Here is a 17,256-nt window from a genome sequence, read left to right as displayed (position 1 = left end):
AGAGTTATAGAATTAAAAAGTTGACAGTCTGATGAGATGTCAAACTGGTGGTACTGAGAGGAGGGGGACGGTGAGGTTGGATTAGTAGGTTGGGCCTCTTGAATGCCAACCAAGCGTTTAGACTTGATTCTGTAGGCTTTGGGGCATCTAGGAGTTTGTAAGCCAGAGCCTTGGGAATTAAGTGTTATATAGGAACTTTAACTGGTTACAGTTAGCCTTGGCTGTTAGCAATTATTTTTTATCTACTTTAACGGGGGTCTGGGGGAGGGGGCAGGAAACTAAGCTGGCATTATGGTCACAGGAAAGAACAGACTGATTTGGGGCCTTTTCAAACTGCAGACCTTTGTTACTGACCAATGCTTAATTTGGTTTCTTATTTTTTCCCTCTGCCCTTACCTCATTTCCCTTAACGACAGCTCCCCCTCTAGAGCTCAGCTAGGGCAGGCTGCCACTGCGGATTGGGGGGCCGAGAGGCCCAGAGCAAGAAGAAAGTGGGTTGAAAGCGGAGTTCTGTTTAAAGAATTTTCTGCTGGAAACCAGCCCAGAGGGAGTAAAGAGGAGCTTTAATGAGGAGCAGCTGCAGGGCCGACGCAACCCACATGAGACATTTTTTTTTCCCCTCCGTTCCACATTCTGTATAGTTTTTTTAAAAATCATGATTTTGAAATAGCTGTTTCGTAAAGCACGCCTCTCTTTTTCTTCTTCTTGTATGTGGTGGCGTTTTGCGTTGTTGTTTTATTTTTTTAATGACCAAATCCTCGCTAAAAAAAGCTAAAGGCAGAGCTGCAGCGAAGCCCTGCATGCCATTTGGGCTCACCCTGCTGATACAGAACATTCGGTGGAGAAAACAAGGAGAGAGAACACTGGCTTTTATTTGGAAAAGGGGCTTATTTCCTGCTCAGACTTCAGTCATCTTGGAGCTGACACAAGCTGCTGCAGTGTTTTAAGCTTTTCTCTAGACGAGTGGCTATTCACTTAGGAAACTTGAAAGAACAAATTTTTCTGTCCTGTATCACTAGGGAGACTGATCCTGAACTGCAGCCATTGCCAGATAGATTGGAATTGCTATTCAAATACCAGCTTCGTTGAAGTCTGTAAAGTGGCTACGTGTAAACGAATCCAGGCTGCTGGTGACATGTGAGAGTTGGGGTCTGGTTTTCATCTGTTTTATTGAGGGGGGACTGTATGGGCATCCATTCAGTTGGAATGTTTTCTAGTTCCATTAGGAGGAATCCCTTGTTTTCCTCTCTCTTTTCTTTCCTCCATCCCTCCCCTTCACCTCATTCGCCATGTGTGTGTCTGAACAGTAACAATGAAAGAGTGGACCTCTCTGTGTCAGAAATGGCAGACTTTTTCCGAAAAAGGCATGCATATATCTGTATGGAGCTGATAAGTATTCAGATTAGTTTGTGAAATTATTTTACAGGGAAAAAAAAACCCCAAAACTTTCCCTGTACTCACAGCCTCCTCTGTGAACTGTATTCTTTCAGAGATCCAAAGCCAGAGAAAGGAAGAGACTAGGAGGAAGTCACTGAGAATACTACTTAAATAAGTGATAAATTCCCTCCAGAGAGGGGGGGCATTCATATTGTTTTGGGAACAAAAGGCAGCTGTTAGAGTTTTTTGGTTATCTTTTAGAAATTTTTTATATACACCTTTAGTTCAAGATTTAGGCTATTTTCCAAAAATTGTACTTAATAGAACTTAATAGAAGTTCTAATAACTTAATAGAACTAAAGATTTATAAGGGAACTTGGATGATAAACTCAACTTGAGCCATCTCAAGAAGAGGGCTATTTAAGCTCCTGTTTTCAGTGGAGAGTCTTAATTCCCACTCAGACTAACAGGGTATATGGTGTACTTGTATTACAGTTGAACAGGGATTTGCAAAGTTGAGAGGTCTCCTGCTTTAGGAAACAGGGGTCCTTTATTTCTGGCTGTCTCACCCATTTCTCCCCTTTCTTCCCATGTTCATAATTCTGCTTAGCCTCCTGGGGTGTAAGAGATAATCTTATACCTCAGGATGATTCTTACGGTGGCCTTGGCCTGTGTTCTACCAGGCAGAGCATAGTGTGAGGTTGGGGGGGGATTTTGCAACATAGGTGTTCATGGTATTCAAGGCACCTGCACCAGGGTCTGAAGATATGCCCTTTCTCACAAAAAAATATCAAATGGGAGTTCGAGAGAGGCACAGGAAAGACCTAATTATGGCTTAAATGAAGAAGAGCCACACTGTTAGAAATTATGTAGCATGTAACATGAAATGCAACTACTATTAGATCAGAGATGGGTGAGATGGTGTGGAGAAAGCTTAATAATGGACATAGGTTTTGAGCAGGTCTCTGAAGCAAGGATTGACGAAAGGAAAATAAATTAGAGGCATTATCAGATGGGAAAATGTGATATTTCTCACTGGAGATTAGAAAGAAGATTTTTATATAGGGAAGAGTAGACATGAATGTGGAAATAATGTGGAGTACTTAAGTTATGGATCTCTGAGGAGTAAGACGGGTGGTAGGAGTGGGGCAGACAAGTAGGTCATAGATTCTAAGGATTTGAGGGGCTGGGCCCTAAAGCTAGTTTCTGAGCAGAAGAGTGACATGATCAAAATTATACTTGAGAAGGATCATTCTTTCAGTAAGCAATTTTCTGGCTACCGTTAATGGAGAGGTGTGGACAGGATGCTGGGGTAATTGAGATGACAGAGCTGACTGAATGGCTACCGGTCTTGGGGCAAGACTTCGTAGAATACTTTCAATTAAGTGACATTCTATGTTTTGATAAAGGATCTAGGTAAAGATAGAAATACAGTTGTAGATGATGCAAAACTCGAGGAAATTTCTACATTTGCAGACAAACTTGGGGCAGGTCAGTTAGCTTTGGTGTCCTTATCGGTGCAATAGGGGTTCAGACCAGTTGACTTCTGAGGTTTGGTGCAGTGCTGACATTCTGTGGTTATATGAATAAAGTGTAAAAGTTATCTCAATCAAGGAAACTTGGGGTAAAGATTCAACATGGTGAATTTAAAAGAAAGAAATTACAGGTCCAATTATTGGGTTCAAAAAACAAGTTGTACTAATATAGGGTGGGAGGAATATGGCATAAAAATAGTTCATGTGAAACAAAATATGGACTTTTTAACTGACTGGATTTTGTGACTTCTAAAAAAGTGAACACCACTTTAGGCTGCAATATTAGAAACAACAGGGTCCAGATCACAGGAGGTGATGGTCCAGCTCTATGCTGTAGTGGTAAGAACATATGTATCAGGTGTTTTTTTTTCCATTTTGGGCCCTACCTTTTAAAGAGGTTTTTGATGAACTAGAATCATCGAGTTGGGGCTAGGCAGGATAGCCCAGTTTTGAAGTACATGGGCTCTGGAGTCATACCTGGATTTGAATCCTGCTTCTGATATCTTGTAGCTCTGAAATCTTCATCTTTCTAAGCTTCAAGGTCCTTGTATACAGAATGGACAGCATAATATAACATAACTGTTATAGGGAGTAATAAAAATAAAATGCGTAGCAAATACATAATACATAGTAAGTGCTTCAAAAATGTTGGTCACTGTTATTATTATTACTGTTGTTATCTTAAGCATCAGAGAGCCACTAAAATGGTGAGGAAGTCTGGACGAGTCCAAAGCATTGAATCCTGGAAAAAAGAAAACAAAGAGTCAACATAGCTATCTTTAAATTCTTTTTTTTTTTTAAATAAATTTATTTATTTTTGGCTGCGTTGGGTCTTTGTTGCTGTGCACGGGCTTTTTCTAGTTGCGGCGAGTGGGGGCTACTCTTCGTTGTGGTGCGTGAGCTTCTCATTGTGGTGGCTTCTCTTGTTGCAGAGCACGGGCTCTAGGCATGCGGGATTCAGTAGTTGTGGCACGTGGCCTCAGTAGTTGTGGCTCACGGGCTCTAGAGCATAGTCTCAGTAGTTGTGGCGCATGGGCTTAGTTGCTCTGCGGCATGTGGGATCTTCCCAGACCAGGGCTCGAACCCGTGTCCCCTGCATTGGCAGGTGGATTCTTAACCACTGTGCCACCAGGGAAGTCCAATCTTTAAATTCTTGAAGGGCCACCTGTAAGAGAAGCGGAAGGCTTGTTCTGTTTCGTTCTAGAAGACAGGCATAGCCAGCAGGTGGAAATTATAGGGAGGCAGAATTATTTTTTTAAAATAAAATATAACTCACATACTATTTAAAAATTTTTTAATTAAAAATTTTTTATTGAAGTATAGTTGACTTGCAATGTTGTGTTAGTTTCTGGTGTACAGCAAAGTGATTCAGTTTTTTCTATACACACACACACACACACACATATATACTTTTACATTATGGTTTATTACAGGATACTGAATATAGTTCCCTGTGCTACACAGTAAGACCTTACTGTTTATCTATTTTATATACAGTAGTTTGTATCTGTTAATCCTATACTCCTAATTTATCCTTTGCCCATTCCCTTTCCCCTTTGGTAACCATAAGTTTGTTTTCTATGTCTGTGAGTCTGTTTCTGTTTTGTAAATAAGTTCATTTGTATCGTATTTTAGATTCCACATATAAGTGATATCATATGGTATTTGTCTTTCTCTTTCTGACTTACTTCACTTAGTAGGATAATCTCTAGGTCCATCCATGTTGCTGCAAAATGGCATTGTTTCATTCTTTTTTATGGCTGAGTAATATTCCAGTGTGTGTGTGTGTGTGTGTGTGTGTGTGTGTGTGTGTGTGTATGTATGGGTATATACATATATATCACATCTTCTTTATCCATTCATCTGTTGATGGTCATGGACAGGTTGCTTCCATGTCTTGGCTATTGTAAACAGTGCTGCTGTGAACATTGGGGTGTATGTATCTTTTCAAATTAAAGAGTTTTGTCTAGATATTGATATATGCCCAGGAGTGGGATTGCTGTATCATATGGTAACTCTATTTTTAGTTTTTTAAGGGAACTTCCATACTGTTTTCCATAGTGGCTGCACCAATTTACATTCCCACCAACAATAATTCACATACTATTAAATTCACCCTTTTGAAGTGTACAATTCAGTGGTTTTTAGTATATTCACAGTTAAGTGTAACCATCAACATTATCTAATTTTAAAACATTTTCATTACCTTCCAAAAGAACTCTCTACTCCTTAGTAGTCCCTCTTCAGTTCCCCCTCTTCCCAGCCCCTGGCAACACTAGTCTACTTTCTATCTGTATAGATTTGCCTATTCTTGACATTTCACAAAAATGAAGTCATACAATATGTGGCCTTTTGTGTCTAGCTTCTTTCACTTAGCATGGTAGTTTCAAGGTTCATCTGTGTCACAGCATGTATCAAATCTTCATTCCTTTTTATGGCAAATGATATTTCATTGTATGGATATACCACATGTTATTTATCCATTCATCAGCTATGGACATTTGGGTTGTTTCTACTTTTTGTTATTATGAATAATACTGCTCTGAACATTCTTTACAGATTTTTGCATGGACTTATGTTTTATACCTCTTGGTATATACATACCTAGGAAGGAAGGTAGAATTTGAAGACATCAGAAAGAAAGAGCTTCCTGACATGGGGATCCACCCACACTGAAAAGAGTTCTATTGTTAAAGTAGTGAGCCAGTAATTTTATTTTACTTAACAAATACATGGCGTTTACTATGTGCTACATACTGTTCTAAGTGCTTTACAATTATTTAAAACCCTACAAGGTAGGCACTATTATTAAATTTATTTTACAACACGGAGGTTTAGTAACTTGCTCAAGATCACTCATAGAGTACATGGGATTGAAATCCAGGTGATCTGGTTCTAGTGTCTGTGCTTTTAATAGTAGGAACAAAATAACTTCAAGTATGTATTAAATTCTATTTCTCAGACACCATGCTTAACTACTTTTATTCAAGTAGAGGCTGTGGTTGTCTTTTAGGGATATTTTAGAAAGAATTATCTCTTTGGGTAGAAATTACCTTAGGGTGTCTTTAATCCCAAGGTTCTGTTATTACAAGGATGGATGGAAGTGGGGAAAAAGACAGCAACAAGATGTCTGGCCTGAGGCTTTTAAGATGATCAGAATTTTTTATCAGAAAGGGAACAGTGAGTGTGAATGATGAGTACTGTAGGAATTCAGTTAACAAGACATCAGAACATGTTCATAAGTTATATATAATGTAAAAGGATTAACCAAAAATGACTTTTGAGATTGTGAATGGAAGCCTTAGAAAAATGGAGGAATTAAAGTTTCATGGAAATATAATCCTACTTTTGAAACGTTTAGTTTCAAGTATTGGCGGGATATATTAGGGTAAGTAGATGACTTTTAGTAAACTGAACATATGGAACTGGAGCTGTATACATGAAGGTAGTTGCTTAAAACAAAATGAACAATAACAAAACTAACAAATGCCTAAGAGAGAAAAGAGTAGTCCAGCCCAGACTTAAGCTTCAAGTGGCCATAAATTGATGGGGAAGAAGGAGAAGAGGATTCAGCAATCTAGACTAAGAATTTACCAAGCTTTGAGATACAGAGGGAGTCATAAAAGCCAAAAGTAAAACAAGTAGAGTGATGGAGGCATGGTCAGCAGTACCTCCTATAAGAGAGAGTAATTTCCTTATGAAGAAATCTCAGATGAGACCATTGAACTGGACAAGGGGAAAGTCATTGCTCTTAGGACATAGTTTCTGGGCAATAAGTAGAATGAAAGTTTTACTGCAAAGGAACAAATAAGAAAATGGAAAAGAAAGGGAAAATAGCTGTAAAATTAGGCTACAGTTATAGAAGTTTGTTTGTGAAGGAGGAATTTGGAAAGGGAAATGAGGCTTAGTGAAAAATGTAGGTTAAAAGAGACTTGTACATGTTTTAAGGTAAAGGAATAGGCTGATGTCTAGCCCTCTAGAACATTTTAAATAAGAAAGTCTTTATTATTATACCAACAATGGGTCTAGTTTCCCATAAAAATGAGACGTGTTTCTGTACACGGACTTCAGGAGAATAAATCAGTTGTACATCATATCTAAGTATTATCTGATTTAGAGTAAAACCCTAAATCCTTCTCTGCAGTGGCCTGAAGACCCCTCATGATCTGCCCCCCAGTTATAGCTGAAATCTATTTTGTGCTACTTTTTTTTCTTAATCCCTTTGGTGGAGCCACAGACGTCTCCTGGCTATTCCTCAAACATGCCAGGACGGTTTCCTATTTAAGGGCCTTTGCGTTTGCTGTTCTGTCTGCCTTGAACATGCTTTCCCTAGATACCTGCATGGCTAGTCCCTCACCTCATTCAGGTTTTGACTCACATGTGCCTTTCAGTGAGGCCTTTTCTGCTTTTCCTATTTGTAACTGAAATACCTCACTTATCCACCTCCATTATCCCCAGTTCATTCCCTTCCTGTACCCCTTTCTTGTTTTATTGTTTTACATAGCACTTAATGCCACATAACAAATTATATATTTTACTTATTAATTTTGCTTTTTGTCTTCTCCTACTAGAATGTAAACTCCACGAGTTCAAGGATTTTCCTAGCATTAGAACAATGCCTGGCACTTAATAGGCACTTCGTAAATGTTTGTTGCATGGATGAATGAGTGTAACATTCTTTGTGGAAACTGATATGAGAATGTTCTTCTTCATCATCAGCATCATTATTAATAAGCATGTTGGATGCTATACATAGAATTAGGCTTCAGATATTCTATCAGTCAGGAGTTGGCAAACTTTTTCTATAAAGCACCGGATAGTAAACTTTATCGAGCCATATCGTTTCATCACAACTACTCAACCCTGTTATTGTAGTGTGAAAGTAGCCATAGACAATCCCTCCATGAATGAGTATGGTTGCGTTCCAATAAGACTTTATGTATGGACCCTGAAATTTGAATTTTACATAATTTTCAAATGTCGTAAAATATTATTGTTTTTAAAAATTTTTTTCCCTCAACCATTTAAAAATGTAAAAACCATTCTTAGCTCTCCAGCCATAAAAAACAGGCAGTGGGTCAGAGTAGACCCACAAGCTGTAGTTACCACCTCTATTTTTACTGGTTTCTTAAACATACCTTAGTTGAAACTTATTTTTTCATACTGGTAGGAAGCAACAATGTAGATTAAACCTTAATAATAGATAATTCAGGAATACGTTTGTTTGGCTTCAGAATCTTGCATATTGTTTTCATTTTTGTTTTCCTGGGAGCCTTACGTTTTCATTACATGTTTATGAAGCTCATTTTTGAATGAGTTTGCATTCTCCGAGCAGATGCCATATGATAGTGTTGGGGAGGTGGTGGAAGCAAAGCTGGGCAAAGCCCACCCAGGTTTAAAAGTTTGCCATTATTTACAAGGCAAAGAATTTCTGTGTGGGAGAATCGAGAGGTGTTAGCCAGGCTTAATGCCCAGAGGACTGTCACTGTGAATGAGAATTGTGTCGCAGTTTCTAACATCATCCATAACAGATTTCTTGAATAAGTTGCAAATGCTTTTAATAATATAGCTCAGGGTTAATTTTACCTATGCTACGTTGGCAATTTTTGCTCCTTTACTTAAAAAGTAATCAGCAAATAACCTATTCTATTATAAAATCAAGCTGTGATTTGAATAAAGCATTATATTTTTCCTCAATAAGTGCAAAGAGAGAAAAAATGGTTTTCATCTGCAAAACTTTTACATATTTATAAAGTTTTTCACATACTTGATTTTGTTCAATTCTTACAACAGCTTCACGATGCAGGTAGCTTTATTAACTATTTAAAATGTGAGAGAGCTGATAGTGAAGTTAACTATTGGGTTGGTCAAAAAGTTCCTTCGGTTTTTAAGTAAAAATAAAAGACACATTTTTTATTTTCACCAAGAACTTTATTGAACAGCAATTCACCGTTTTGTTCCACTACCTTCTGCCGTTTTTCAGGCAACTTCATAATTCCATCTTCCCAAAACTTTTTATCTTTTTGAGCAAAGAACTGCTCCAGGTGCCTTTTATAGTCTTCCAGGGAATTGAAATTTTTTCAATTAAGAGAATTTTATAAAGACGGAAATAATTGGAAATCCAAAGGTGCAATGTCTAGTGAACACAGTGGATGAATCAGAACTTCCCAGCCAAGCTGTAACAGTTTTTGCCTGGTCATCAAAGAAGTAGGCAGCCTTGTGTTATCCTGATGGAAGATTATGCATTTTCTGTTGACTAATTCGGGATGCTTTTTGTTGAGTGTTGCTTTCAGTTGGTCTGATTGAGAGCAGTACTTGTTGGAATTAATCATTTGGTTTTCTGGAAGGAGCTCATAATAGAGGACTTCCTTCCAATCCCACCATATACACAACACCACCTTCTTTGGATGAAGACCGGCCTTTGGTGTGGTTGGTGGTGGTTCATTTCGCTTGCCCCACGATCTCTTTCATTCCTCATTATTGTACAGTATCCACTTTTCATCGCCCGTCACAATTTGTTTTAAAAATGGAATGTTTTCATTACGTTTAAGTAGAGAATCACATGTGGAAATACCGTCAAGAAGATTTTTTTTTCGCTTAACTTACGTGGGACCCAAACATCAAAGCAATTCACATAACCAAGCTGGTGCAAATGATTTTCAACACTTGATTTGGATATTTTGAGTATGTCGGCTATCTCCTGCATGGTAGAACGTTGATTGGTCTCAATTAATGTCTCTATTTGATCACTATGAACTTCAACTAGTCTACCTGACCATGGGGCATCGTCCAGCGAGAAATCTCCAGCACGAAACTTTGCAAACCACTTTTGACACGTTCGGTCAGTCACAGCACCTTCTCCATACACTGCACAAACCTTCTTTTTCTTTTGCGTTTCTGTTGTGTTTTTACCTTTCTTGAAATAATAAAGCATAATATGCCGAAAATGTTGCTTTTTTCTTCCATCTTCGGTATTAAAATGGCTACACAAAAATTCACCAATTTTAATAATATTTTTAAAAATGTACACTGATATGACAGCTGTCACCATACAGTCTAACAAAATTGTTTCGAATGAAGTTAAAGACAACTAAGCGCTACTAGAGCCATCTTACGGAAAAAACTGAACGAACCTTTTGGCCCACCCAGTAACTTGTCCAAGGTCATAGCACCAGGACTCCCAAATGGGCCTCCTCACCGCATGAGGTGCAGACTCCTCACTGGAGACTTCAGCCAGTCTTTGGTTTCAGTGCTGTGCCCTCTCCTCACTGCCTCTTATTCTCTAGCTTCACCTGTTCACGAGGATGCTCAGAGCTCTAGCTGCTCCTGGCTCCGCCACGCTTACTGTTCAGAGCTCTGGGAGAAGGTGAGGAGGCTGGGGTCAGTTGCATCACTGCCACTGTAGCTACTTACTAGCTCTGTTTCCTCCTCCAGCCACTTTAGCTACTGTGTAATTCATCTGGGCATGTACTGTCTTAGTTCCCAAATACCTAGTTCTCCTTTTCTCAAAACTGTGACCTCTAAAGGCCTCACCTGGTCAACCAGTGGCTAATAAAACATCATAGATATGGTTGGCAAAGACAAGAAGGAGTGAGACAGGACCCCAGTGCTTCAAGTCTGGGTGATTGGGAGGGTCAGAACATAGTGATTGAGCATCGGAAGATGTGATAGGATTTAAACACATTGGTTTAAATGTGTTGTCTTCGAGGTAATGGTGGAACAGCCTTGCAGTTAGTTTTCTATCCTCCAAAAAGTAAAATGGAGAAAGAGGTTGAACCAAATATCTGGGTTACAGCCAAACGGCAAGATTTATAGTTAGAATCAAAGACTTTGTGGTTCATTTAAATGCTTCTTAGAGGTCCCATTTGAACAACCTCTTCATTATGAAAATGGAGACTTTCCATGCCTTTTTATGGTGCTTAGAGAAAACTGTAGTAAATATTATACACAATTTGGGATGGTTGTGTATCTTATGAACCAATGGATGGCATATAAAAAGATTCCTCAACACAGTGTGTGGAAAATGTTACAGAATGTTATTCTTGAATTGTTTTCCCTTCTCCACTTTGGTGTTTGTATGGTACCTTAGATATTTTAAATGTTATTTTAATTATATTCTGTGCTTTTTTTTGGTTAGGAAAGCTGCCTGCTACTAATATCTTAACAGATTTAAGTTTCTGAAAAGCCCCTTTGAACCCTTCCCCATTCCTGTACCTCCTTTTTCTTTATCACAGTCTCAACCCCTTTAACATAACCCAGAAGTCTAGGTATAGGCCAACTGATGTCTCAGTGGAAACAAGAAAAGTAGAACTTATTATTTCTCAATGCTTGAGAGATATTTTATATATTTTAAATTGGAGAGGATAAGAGGCTCAGTCCATACATTATCATGTGAATGTCTTAATTCTATCAATTGACTTAGTCAAAATGAGAAAGTTAATGAATTTAAAGACAAGTATCAACAGTGCTGCACAAAAAGGTGCTGTTGAAAAAAGCTATGGCTGTATTTTGCCTCTGAATAAGGGTCATGCTCACTGGCCATGGCAGACCATGCTGGGTCACCCACCTGATATTCTGTCACCTGCCAAAACTCAAAAAGACATGAGAGTATGCAGTTAGGTACTCTAAACACTTCTTCTCCTAAAGTGAGTCAGTTTTACAGTTGTACCTTTGGGTTTCTCAATTTACAGTCTAGTGTTTTCTTGAATGGACTGTGTTATCTTGTAAGTTTTGGGACTTATAAGAAGTCAAGTGTTTTCATGGACTCCTCTCTTTTCCATACAGATGCCCAGAGGGATTCTTGGGAGAATATTGTCAACATCGAGACCCCTGTGAGAAGAACCGCTGCCAGAATGGTGGGACGTGTGCGGCCCGTGCTATGTTGGGGAAAGCCACATGCCGATGTGCCCCAGGCTTCACAGGCGAGGACTGCCAGTACTCGACCACTCACCCCTGCTTTGTGTCTCACCCTTGCCTGAATGGAGGCACCTGCCATGTGCTTAGCCGGGATACCTATGAGTGCACCTGCCAAGTTGGTTTTACAGGTAACAAATGGGACTCAGGGCCATACTTTCCCATTCTCAGCAGGTACTTTTATTTAGCATCTTTTAGATAGTGTCATCTGGTTCTTTAGGGTCCCCCAACTCTGGTACATGTTTAACATTATGGTAAGGAACTGGAATGTTCCAATCAACTATCCTTCAGTTCCTTTTGAAAGGGGAGAAAGAGAAAGAAAAAGGGTCAGATACTCAGAAGTAGTTGACTGCCTGAAGAATACATATCAGGATTGGGGATCAGAATTACTTCACTGTCACCAGAAGAAGAAAAGTTGTTCGTGTTACTGATAACTTATTCCTTGAAATCTCCTCTCCCCAGACATTCAGGGCATTGGCTTTTTGAGCTTTCTAAACTGATTGTTCCATTTGCTTCTACATTGCCTTATCCTTGTCCTCATGCATTTAATTTTTGTGTTCTTCGGAATTCTGTTTTGAGCCCTGTTTTGAGTCATAGCACAGCTTTCCCCAGGGAATCTCGCTATCTCCAGTTGCTTCAACTCTCACCATGTTCATCCCTTGCTGATGCCTCTCATGGTCATCCTTTTAGCTCCACCCCAACCCTGACATTCAGGCTCATATTTCTAACTCTCCGTTGCATATTATCCTTAGAAATTCGACAGGTACCTCAAACTCAACATGTTGATATAATAGTGGCACCAGTGTACACTCCAAATACTCCAAACTAGAAACTCCCTCTCACTTATCTGTACCCCACTTAGACTCAGTCACCCAGTCTAATCTCTGAAATACCTCTCACCTGTCTACTCCTCTCCATTTCCTCTTCTGCTCTGTAGGTGAGGTCCAGGTCATCTCTCACCTGGACTCCTGCAGTTGTTTCCTAACTGGTTTCCTTGCCTTTACTTTCTCCCCTTCTTGTTCACCTGTCACATTACCACGGATCTTTAACATAAATGCAGATCTTCTCACAAACTCACCTGCTTACCAGCCTAGTGAGTTTTCATCGTCTGCAGAGTACAAACTCTTTTACATGGCTTGCATAGCCCTCACAGTCTAGGCCTTACGTCTTCTTATAGCCTCACTTCCCCGCACGCATCTCGCTCTAGTGACGCCAGCGTTCTCATCATTTCCTGAAAATGTCATGCTTCCTGTTGCCTCCATGCTTTTGCACACCCCTTTGCCTGGAACGCCCTTTTCTACAATTGGGGATTGCCCAATGTTATTGTAAACTCTTAGTGACCCTTTCATGATTCCTTTACACAGTTAGTCTCTATGTTCTGTTATTTTATGTGTCACATTTTATTGTAATTAATTTTTACATGTCTCTCATCTGACTATATTGTGGGTTCTTCAAAGATGGGTCTGAGCTTGATTCAGAATGAACCACATGTGTTTACTAAGTTAGACGAGAAAAGGAGAACTATCCATCATTTTGTCCCCCACTATATCAACAATTCTGTAAATCTAATAAAAAATGAAAAACATATTCAGAAAACTAGACTGGATCATTTAGTTTGGAATACTTGTTCTACTGGTTTTTCATTAAAAGGTGTTGTTATGGGTAGAAGATAATTAGGATGATCCATTATCTCCATCATGACTATGACAGCATTGATACTGTGAGTCATTGAAGAGATTTGGTGGTTAAGAGAATAATTTTTTCCTGATTGTCGGTTTCGAGTTGTTTGGCTCCACAAGGCAAAGGGAAGGCATATCCATTTAACACATTTTAATCCTGACTAGTGGAAATGGCAGTAGTGCCTTCTTCATAACTAAAATGTTACTCTGAAATAACCCTCAAATTAAAATGTATTCCTTTGCCATTAAAACAAACTCTTCTTGGTGGTCTGCAGGGTTCTGATCATCTTTACACATCTGCCACTTTTGTCTGTCACTTTAGGAACTGCCACAGGTCAAGCTCACCCTTTTGGTTTTGGGATAGCTCACTATACCACCTCGTCAGACCGTATGAGCTCACCTCACTCACAGATAAAGAAACAGAGGCAGGAAGTTAGTGCTTGTACAAAACATACATGGGAAACCAAGGTCAGAGACCTTCTTGTTTCAGTTGTAAGCAAATACTCTGATATACACAGTTGTCAAAAGTAACCATTTTTATGTGTTCTCCATTGTAGGTAAGTACCTCTCAGAAGAAAAAATAGGAAGAAAAATTGAGGTTCCTTCATTTTCTCTCTGCTTAGCACTCTGAGATATACATGCTGTACCCCAATTTTTATTGCACCTTTTCCCTTTGATTTGATATTCCTGATAGGCAGAGAGCACTTCTGTGTGCTCAAGTGTCACCTCTCTCTCCCTTTTAGAGAAGCTGTCATGACTGTCATTTGCTTTTCTCTGGGTGTCAAAGATTTGGATGTTTACCTAGACAACCAATTGGAGTACTAACAAATTCAGGGGGTTCTCCTATCTTTAGTTTTGAAAAAAGCTTAAACTAATGAAAACAAAAAACCACGTGAATACCAAATTTACTAGTAGCATGGGAGTATTTTTTTTCTCTCTCTTTCTACCTCAAAGAATCTGCTTTGATTCCTTTGAGTTATGCCTTGAGATCCAGTACTTTCTTCCTGCTTCTTTCTAGTACTTTCCTACCTGAGAGAGTCCACAAGAATTACCTTTCTAGACCTTTATTCTCATGACAGCTTCTAGTTACTTCCATATATAGGAAGCCAGAGAGTCTTTATCTCCTTCAAACACATCCAGCAATATTTTTGTCAAGACCGCAATCAACAAAATGTTTCCCGGAATACGTGTGCATGTGTGTTGTGTTTAAGGGAAATGGAAGTCATATTGACTTGTTTCTATCATCTAAGAGGTCTATTTAGTCATAATGTATTGTGGAAAATATCAGTACATTTTATTCATTCAAAAGACATGATTTGAGAGCCTACTACAGGGATCTGACCCCTGCCAGTGTGACAGCTTGGGGTATATGTTTGCATGTGCAGGGGTGTGTGTGTGTGAGGGAGAGGGGGTGGGGATTTGGGGAGCTGAGGGGAGCATTAAGGATGACTTTACAGCAGTGGTGACTTATGAGTAGAGCTGTCAAGATAAGTTGAAGCCCATTATGTAACCACAAAGGAAGATGGCCTTCCAAACAGAGGAGCAGCTTATGCAAAGACAAGGAGGTGCGAGACAGTAGGTGGATCCAGACCCTTCTGGATCCTGTGCTGCAGGGATTAATGTAGGCTTCCCGTGACTAACCTACTGTCCCTCCCCCTCCCATGTGAGCCACTGAGTGTTTGTGTCTCAGCTGAGGGCCCTGGAGAGTGCCCCTGTCAGGTGAACTTGAGGAAGCTCTGATATGGGCTTCCTGTAAAATTCAAAGAGCTTAGGGATTCTCCATGCAGTGGCTCCCTTATGTCACCCTTTGGGTGGGAGATGTGGGGTGGTGGGACGGGGCTGACCCTCATTTCTGTGGGCAGTACTGAGTTCTGTTATCTTTCCTCTAGGTAAACTGTGCCAATGGACTGATACCTGTCTGTCTCAGCCCTGTGCAAATGGAAGTACCTGTACCACTGTGGCCAACCAGTTCTCCTGCACATGCCTCGCCGGCTTCACAGGGCAGAAGTGTGCGAGTGATGTCAATGAGTGTGACGTTCCAGGACAGTGCCAGCACGGTGGCACCTGCCTCAACCTCCCGGGTTCCTACCAGTGCCAGTGCCCGCAGGGCTTCACAGGCCAGCACTGTGACAGTCCCTACGTGCCCTGTGCACCCTCCCCCTGTGTCAATGGAGGCACCTGCCGGCAGACTGGTGACTTCACCTTTGAGTGCAACTGCCTTCCAGGTAAGGAGTCCCCCTAGTGTCCTGGGTTGGGGGATGCACCTCCAGCAGGAAGGAAGGGGATGGGTGTGGTTCAGTTGTTCCTTTAAGAAGTATCCTTCCCAGGAGGGAAAAGGGGAAGTGAGAATTTTGTATGGGGTGGTTTGCTGGTGAGAGAGGAGTTTTATGGGCCCATGTGGTCCATAAACTGAGCAGGGGGTAATTTAACATGTCAGGGTTTATGATGATGAGTGGCTTGGAAATTGTTTATTGTCCTTTTTGGAGGAACAGTGAGAAATAAGAGACACAGAGCTCTGGGAAAAGGATAGACAAGTCTATGGAATGGAAAGGAACACAATGAGAATTAGACATTGAAAAATGTGTATGTATGATTAATAAAATGCTTTAAACTGAATTGACAATAATAATAGATGATCAACTTTCCTATATGTTTCTACCTCTGATAGAATAATGGATTATTTTACTGTCTACCTAATTGTACCCACCTACCCTTCTGTGATTTTCACTGAGCTTCTGGTCTTTAGAACCCTCTCCATGTAGTCTCTCTGACCTTGGGGTAGCCCTGCCCAGACTTGCAGTTGGAGAATTTTGGAACTGGGGTGGCAGTGGTGCTCTGTTAATCAGTGGACACTTTTTGATGAGCGCTGATAGATTATGTGTGGCACAGCCATACATAACCCCAAGGTAGAAGCAAAAAGAGGAGCAGTGTATGGGAGCTTGGGGCCCAGCGTTCTGTAGGATGGAAAAAGGAGCCAGGCTGGCGGATTCACTGATCTCCTTATAAAAAAGATGAGGAGGCTGAAAACCGAGAATTTTGATTGGGAACAGAACACAAGCAGCTGGAGCAGATGAATTACTAGGCAACAAAGATTCTGCTTTTTATACAAATAACCTTAGTGCAAAAACAAAAGAAGGAAAACTGTAGGGGGGAATAATGTGCTAAGTAAGCAGAATTGCCTCAAACAGAAGTTGTTTTAGCCACTCTTTTGGAGTAGGAATCTTAGATTCTGGTGTTGTGGATATGGTTCACATATAATGGGATCGTTTGTTTTATCTTTTGGGGATTAAAGGTCATATGTTGGTCCTTGGGATAAAAGCAAATGGTAATTTATTCATTTCATTCAGCTAAAATTTACTGGCTGCCAGCTATGTTCTAGGCACGGTGCTTTGTGCTTGAGATACAGCAATACAAGACTGCCACATAATAGAAAAGGATACCATTTAACTCTAAGCCACAAGAACAGTCTATTTAATTGCATTGCTTTCAGTTTCTCTTTCAATGAAGAATAGATAATGCTGTCATTTTAGACACTAAATATTTATTTACCTAATATTACTGTCATCCACATTATCTTGTAGAAGGAATAACTAAAAGATATCTTTCTTCACTCCTGTTTTTGTTTGCATTTTAAGGGTTAAAAGAAGGAAATAGAAATGTAAACAATTTAATTTTGCAAATTTTCTAATAGTCTAATATTCTAATAGCCTAAGTGGCTAGTAATTGAGGTTAGTGCAATTTATTGTTGAAGA

General features: G+C 39.8%; 1 protein-coding gene across 1 annotated transcript in view; it reads left to right on the top strand.

Annotated features, from left to right (window-relative positions):
* Positions 1-17,256, top strand: part of NOTCH2 (notch receptor 2) — a 179,067-nt gene that overhangs the window by 70,961 nt on the left and 90,850 nt on the right. The window contains exons 3-4 of the mRNA XM_028163310.2: positions 11,697-11,956; positions 15,394-15,729. Of these exons, the coding sequence (XP_028019111.2) occupies positions 11,697-11,956; positions 15,394-15,729 (596 nt within the window). The remainder of the gene's footprint in view (positions 1-11,696; positions 11,957-15,393; positions 15,730-17,256) is intronic.

This window comes from Balaenoptera acutorostrata, chromosome 1 (assembly GCF_949987535.1).
Source record: "Balaenoptera acutorostrata chromosome 1, mBalAcu1.1, whole genome shotgun sequence".
NCBI classification, from domain to species: Eukaryota; Metazoa; Chordata; class Mammalia; order Artiodactyla; family Balaenopteridae; genus Balaenoptera; species Balaenoptera acutorostrata.
The sequence above is the reverse complement of the archived record's forward strand: the minus strand, read 5'-3'. Positions and strand labels throughout refer to the sequence as shown.